We start from the raw sequence: 6,295 nt of genomic DNA, 5'->3' as shown, positions 1-6,295 counted from the left end.
AAGCATAGCAAGAGATTAATAATAAAATAGAATGATCATAACAACATACTATAATAATGATGTGAATGTGGTTTCTTTCTCTCAAAATATCTTATTGTTGCCCTAGCTGGTTTGGTCCAGCGGGTAAAGCATCGGCCTGTGGACTGATCCCGGGTTCGATTCCGGCCAAGGGCACGCACCTCGGTTGCAGGCTCGATCCCGCCCTGGTCAGGGCGAGTGCAGGAGGCAACCGATCTATGAGTCTCTCTCACATCGATGTTTCTCTCCCCCTTCCATTCTCTCTGAAAAGCAATGGAAAAAATATCCTTGGGTGAGGGTTTAAAAAAACAATCTTACTCTCCCGTACTCACGCTTCTTGTGACACGTGAGCGAGTACAGTGCCTGCCTATGTGATGAGATGAGTAACGTAGACGGTGCGGCAGAGCATTAGGCTGCGATAAGGGTGACTCCATCACAAGCACTGTGATGCCTCAGCTGTTGACCTTGTAGCCAGCTGGCCACTACTAAGTGACTAACACACAGGTAGCACATCCAGGGTGGATTTGCTGGACAAATGGGCGAACCATGTCCCTGACAGGACGGAGCGGGATAGAGTGAGATTTCGTCACGCCACTCAGAATGGTGCGCAATTTAAAACTTAGGAATTGTTTATTTCTGGAATTTTCCATTCAATATTTTCTGAAACAGTGTTTCCACTGTTTTAAAGCCAAACCATGGATTAGGGGGGGACACTGCTGTACTCTTTCCTGCCTTCAGGAGAGCTTGGGTCCCTAAACACCCTTCTTCAGCGGATAAATCACTACTTGACCCTAGAGTAGGTGGGAAGGTAAGTCGCTTAAGTTTTGATGGTGGCCGTGTTGAAGGGGGCCTTGAGATGGATTGAGAAGCCTGAGACGCAGGAAGTTTGAGACCATGGTCTTTACTGGGTGAACCACAGGACACCCGCCTGGATTGAGGGTGCTGTCTGGGGTGCTCAGGTGGGTTTGCTTTCAGCAATGCAGGTGTAGTCGGAGCTGGGGTCCTCCTTGGAGCCTTTCCGTTCTCGGTGGCCAAGGGCAGGTCGCTCACTGCAGGGCAGCCTCTGCAGAGACGCATAGTGGAGCTCCTGCTCCGGGGGCTGCACCTGGGGCCAGGGCAGAAGGAGCTGCCGGAGGGAGGCCACAGGAGGGGCCTTCCTCTCCCCATCCGTCCTGGGAGTTCTCTGCCCACCCCCACTTTCTGACCTCAGAGCCTCAGCCCCCCCAGCTCTGGCTCTTTTCCCTCCTTGCCTTTTCTCCAGTCTCTCTCTCTCCCCACTCTTTCTATTATTCTTACTGTTTCTCTTTTAACTCTCTCATTTCCCCAGTGTCTCCTTCATTCTCTGACTTTCTCATTCTTTGTCTCTCTAGTTTCTGCCTCTCTCTTTTCTGTCCTTTTTTTTTTTTTTTTTAAAATATATCTTTATTGATTTCAGAGAGAGGAAGGGAGAGGGAGAGAGAAACATCAATGATGAGAGAGTCATTTACCGGCTGCCTCCTGCACGCCCCCCAGTGGGGATCGAGCCCGCAGCCCGGGATGTGCCCTGACCGGGAACCGAACCCCGATCTCCTGGATCCTAGGTCGATGCTCACCCGCTGAGCCACGCCCGGCCGGGCTTTTCGGTCTTTCTTCCTCTTCCCATCTCTACACCATTTCTTTCCTCTTTTCTACTCACTCTCTTGATCCTCCCTTTTTCCTCTTATTTTCTCACCGGCTCTCTCACGCCCGCGTTCGCTCCCTTCTCTCACCCCCATCTCAGTCTCAGCCCCTTTGTTGCCCCCTCACCCAGTCCCTGCCCCACACTCACCCAGCGCCTCTCCAGCTTCCTCACTGGAAGAAACAAAGGAACTCAGGGTGCTGGCCACTGCACCCCACCCTCCTGAGCGCCCCACCTGCCCGCTGGGCTCCTCCCTCGCCCGCTTGCCCGCGGCTCCCACAGCCAAAGCCGGGGCCTCTCTTCGGACAGGCTCCCCTCCCCTGCCCCGCCAGCTTCCCCCACCCTCCCCACCAGGATGTGTCAGGGTTGGTGGGCCTCCTGGGAAAGCATTAGGAAAGGGGTGCGTGGGGGCCCCTCGGGCATTAGGGATGGCGAGGGAGGTCAGGGAAGGCTCACCTCTCCGATGGAGCCGACACAGACAGGCGGACAGAACAGCCACCACCACAGCCAGGAGCCCCCCCAGCCCCAAGCCCCCATAGAAGTAATAACATTTGTCTGTGGGAAAAAGGGGTGAGTATTAGAGGGTCCCTTTCCCTCTTCGGCTCACCGTATCCTCCCGGTTGGCAGGGGTATCTCCACAACCCTCTCCAACAGTTTGAGAGGCAGAAAAACATACTCTCAGGAATTCTTCATCCTGCCGGTCACCTTACCTCCTAGCAGAGGGACCCACCCGTCACAGGTTACATTACTCACACCTGAGACCTCCCTCCCGCAGAGGCTCCCACTGCCAGCCCCCCTGTGTCTCTCCTGAAGGCCCTTGCCCGCCTTGCTGCTGGTCCTGAGAGGTCCCCTACGCAGGAACTGCGCACGCCTCCCTCCCCCCGCTGCGCCCTGTGCCAGGGCCACCCTACCTGATATATCACCACAAGCTACCATTAGGCTGGGCACCGAAGCCTGTCCGGCAGATCAAGAAACCTAGCCCCTTGCTCTGCCTGCCTAAATGGCCTGTGGTGAGTCACGTGCCTCGAGTTCCTCATCTGTAAATGTGAGGTGCAGGCCCTCTGTTAGAATCCTCCCGGGCTCCGTGGCCTCACTCCTGCCCAGCCCTGAACTGGGCCCTTCCCATTCATCACTGCTCATCCGCACGGCCACGTAGGGCGCTGTGGTGCCCATCCCCCTGGTGAGGAGCCAGCCCAGGCCTGCCAAAGCAGGGGTTCAAGGCCAGCTCTGTCCAGCTCCAGAGCCTGCCCTTTTTCCTCTGCCCCAGGCTGGCAGGTGGTTCCTAGGGGCCTGTCCAGCTCTGGATGGTTCTAGGTTCTGTTCAGGAAGGGGGCCGATGGAGGAGGAGCCAGGGTTTGCAGCTCGTGTGGGGACTGGTGGAAAGGCGGGGGGCATGCCCAGCACCACTTGGCAGGGGGCCGCTCCTCAGCCCCACGGCAGCTCTGGGGAGCAGGCCTGCTTGGAGAGCTGCTTCTCAAGGGCAGATCCTGCTGGGCTGAGGTGGGGCATGGAGGATGCTCTGGGGCCCCACAACTTCCCTTCAGGCACTTCCTGCCCTACAACCCCTGGTTCCTGTTTGAGGGCCAAGAGGGAGGCTCTGACTTTACCCCAGAGCCAGATGCCCTGATCAGGGTGTGGAAACTGAGACCTTCCTGGCACAAGAGGAATTCTGGATTGGGGGAGGGGCTGGGGTCGGGGAGCAGAAGCCCAGGTGGAGAGGAGGGGAGTAGGGGCAGAAGTGGATTTTTGTTTGTTTGTTTGTTTTTTAAAAAGTGTATCTTTATTGATTTTAGAGAAAGAAAGGGAGATGGGGAGAGAGAGAGACATCAGTGGAGAGGGTTGTTGTTGATCGGCTGCCTCCTGCACGCCCCCGACTGGGGATCGAGCCCGAAACCAGGGCATGTGCTCTGACCAGGAATCGAACCTCGATCCCCTGGATCCCAGGTCGACGCTCAACTGCTGAGCCACGCCCAGCCGGGCAGAAGAGGATTGTTTTTAATTTTGGAGGGGAGCAGAGACAGAGACTGGACAGAGGACTCCTCCAGGGCCCAGGGAACCTCAAACCCATACTCTTCCTCTCACCATAGCCTCACCTCATTCTGGGGCGTGCCTGTCCCTCTCCCCGCCAAGAGTCCCTGCTCTCTCCCAGCTTACCCAGAGCCTGTGGCTGCAGGCCGTGGGGGTAAGGGAAAGTGACTCAAGAATGGCCCGAGCTGCCTGGGTGGAAGGAAGTGTTGTCATGCCAGACATTCCCACCCCTCCTCTGGCTTTAACTTCTCCCTCAGCCTTGGTGCCTCCCCAGCATCGTTAGGAGAGGAAGTTAGGGCTTTCCTTTCAGAGTCCTGGGACTATAATGAAGCCTGTAATCCCCCTCCGTTTCAGCCATCCTATTGACCCTGCAAGGAGCCAGTGACTTCACACCTCGCCCAGGTGCCTCCATTGATTAACTTTTCCCTAGTTACTTCTCACACTGCATCCACTGAGAGCTCATGATGTCGGTGTATGTGTGGGACACCCCCCCTGGCTCCTGCATGAGACTGGGAGCTCTGGTGGTTTTGGGTAACTCACCTGGTGTTCTGGGGCTTTATTTAGCAGGGTGCTTGGCTGACTGATTTACAAACAGGAAAGTCAAAGGCAGCCAGACTAGATCTAAGCACTGCTGTTAGACCTAGGATTGATGACAAGTTAGTGTTCAGAAAGGGGGGATGGCCAATCCAGGTGGACTTCCTGCTGGAGGCAGCATTCTGATGTTAAGCATAAAAGTAAGTAAGGGCAATGGTCTGAGGCCCTCTGGAGAGAGACCTGGACAAAGGCCTCTTAGTGGCACTGTGATGGAGAAGGAGATGTGTGCTGGAGGACTGCACACCCAGTTTCTGAGGAGGGTGGAGACTGGGGAGCTCATGTGTAGGCAAGGGGTCAGGAGGAGATCTGGTGCGTGGGTCCATATGCATTTGCATTTTCTTCTCCAAATTCAGAAACTCTCTGCTACTTCCTCCCCCCCCTCAAAGTTCCCCACCGGCAGGACAGTAGGACGATAGGTGTTGGTTGTTTTTTTTAACATTTATTATTAAAAAGTTTAAACAGAGAAAAATGGAAAGAATTGTACAGTGAACATATCCCTACCACCTAGATTCTACAGTTAACGTTTTTCTAAATTTGCTTTATCACTTATCTATCAACCCATCTCATTTTTGGATACCTTTCAAAGTTGCAAACATCAGAACATTTCATCTCTAAGCCCTTTGCCATGCTTAACATTGACTCAAGTTCAGTATTTGTTTCTCCATTTTTTTTTTTTGTGGAGGGCTGAGGAAGGCAACATTTACATTCAGTGAAATGCACAAATCTGAAGTCAGTGCTTAGTTTTTATTTTTATTTATTTTTAAAATATATCTTTATTGATTTCAGAGAGAGGAAATGAGAGAGAGAGACAGAGATAGAAACATCAATGATGAAAGACTCATTGATCGAGCCCACAACCTGGGTATGTGCCCTGACCGGGAATCGAACCCTGATCGTCTGGATCCCAGGTTGACGCTCAACGGCTGAGCGAAGCCCGGCCGGGCCAGCGCTTAGTTTTTAAAATGTCCTGTGGTCAAGGCTCTGAAGCCAGACTGCCTGAGTTTCAAATCCTGACTCTGCCACTACTGTGTGACCTTCTATGAGTTCCTTAACCTCTCTGTGCCTCAGTTTCCTCTTACAGGATTTTTGTTAGGATTAAAACAATAATTATATAGAAAGTGTGTAGACCAGTGGCAGACACATGCTAAGTGCTATGCTTTTAGCTATACTATTATTATCCAAACACACAAGCATGCTGTTGAGAAAGGGAGATGATCTTCAGCCGCCCCTGACTTCCTTGGACCCGGCCTCCTCAACTCCCCCTGGACGGTCTTCCCAGCTTTCATTGACCAGCGCTGCGTGTTTCCTCCTGGTTCACTTGCCCCTCATCTATTCACAAGCATGTGGTCAGCACCTGCTCAATGGACAGGGCTCATTCTGGGCTGCGAAGCTTTTCGGGGGTGTGCCTATGACTTGCCCGGCGCACTCCCTAGCCAGGGGCAATGGCCATTCCATGCCTCCTCGGCCAGGCAGGGGCCGGAGGTGAGGCGGACCCCTTCAGCTGCCCTTACTGTGGACCCAGTTCTGGGGGTTGGGGGTGAGCTCAGGAATGGAGGAGGTCATTCCAGTTTGGGGATGGGTTCTTCTCAGGGACCTGGACATCTGTCCCTCAAGACCCCAGTTCTTGACCTCAGAGATGTGGGCGCAGCCCTCTGTCCAGCACCCACCTCTGGGGTGCAGAAGGCTGCAGGCTGTACTGGATACTGGGGATTGTGTTCTCATTGCAGTGTTGCTGCCAGACTTTCTGCAAGCCACCTGCCCTGCTTGGGCCTCAGCTTCCCTCCCTATTGAGCCAGAATACCTCTAAGACCCCCCCAGATCTCCCCTGAAAGCCTGTCTCTTCACCTCAGCTCCTTCCCCAATTCAAGGAACCCAGGCATCCAGCTGCCCCACCCCAGCTCTGGGTAAACAGGAAGCTGGGTGAGGGGAGCAGGGGTGTGCGGAAAGTCCCAGCCAGGTGTGTGGGGCTATGGGGAGGGGGGGCCCCACCCCTGAGAT

General features: G+C 54.2%; 1 protein-coding gene across 2 annotated transcripts; it reads right to left on the bottom strand.

The window, feature by feature from the left end:
- Nucleotides 1-620: 620 nt before the first annotated feature.
- LST1 (leukocyte specific transcript 1) lies at nt 621-2,803 on the bottom strand. 2 transcript variants are annotated; one of them, XM_081140875.1, is made up of 4 exons: nt 2,587-2,803; nt 2,132-2,230; nt 1,826-1,848; nt 621-1,123 (listed from the first exon to the last, which is right to left on the bottom strand). In XM_081140875.1, exons 1-4 carry the CDS (start codon nt 2,609-2,611, stop codon nt 974-976), a joined length of 297 nt encoding a protein of 98 aa, XP_080997001.1. In that variant the 5' UTR covers nt 2,612-2,803; the 3' UTR covers nt 621-973. The 2 variants fall into 2 exon arrangements, with proteins under 2 accessions (XP_080997001.1, XP_080997000.1); XM_081140874.1 differs by having other exon boundaries at nt 640-1,144; nt 2,587-2,655.
- Between the last annotated feature and the right edge of the window lie 3,492 nt (nt 2,804-6,295).

The sequence above is a fragment of the Miniopterus schreibersii genome (genome assembly GCF_964146895.1).
Source record: "Miniopterus schreibersii genome assembly, chromosome: 6".
NCBI lineage: Eukaryota > Metazoa > Chordata > Mammalia > Chiroptera > Miniopteridae > Miniopterus > Miniopterus schreibersii.
Note: the sequence above shows the minus strand (reverse complement) of the source record. Positions and strands in the feature narration are given on the sequence as shown.

Excerpts from the sequence above, each read along its gene's own strand:
- LST1 (XM_081140874.1), bottom strand. The coding sequence starts at position 2,611 with ATGGTAGCTTGTGGTGATATATCAG. Across the intron at positions 2,231-2,586 it reads AGCTTGTGGTGATATATCAG|ACAAATGTTATTACTTCTAT; the intron begins GTAGGGTGGCCC and ends TTTTTCCCACAG. Across the intron at positions 1,145-1,825 it reads GGAAGCTGGAGAGGCGCTGG|CTCCTTCTGCCCTGGCCCCA; the intron begins GTGAGTGTGGGG and ends TCCCTCCGGCAG.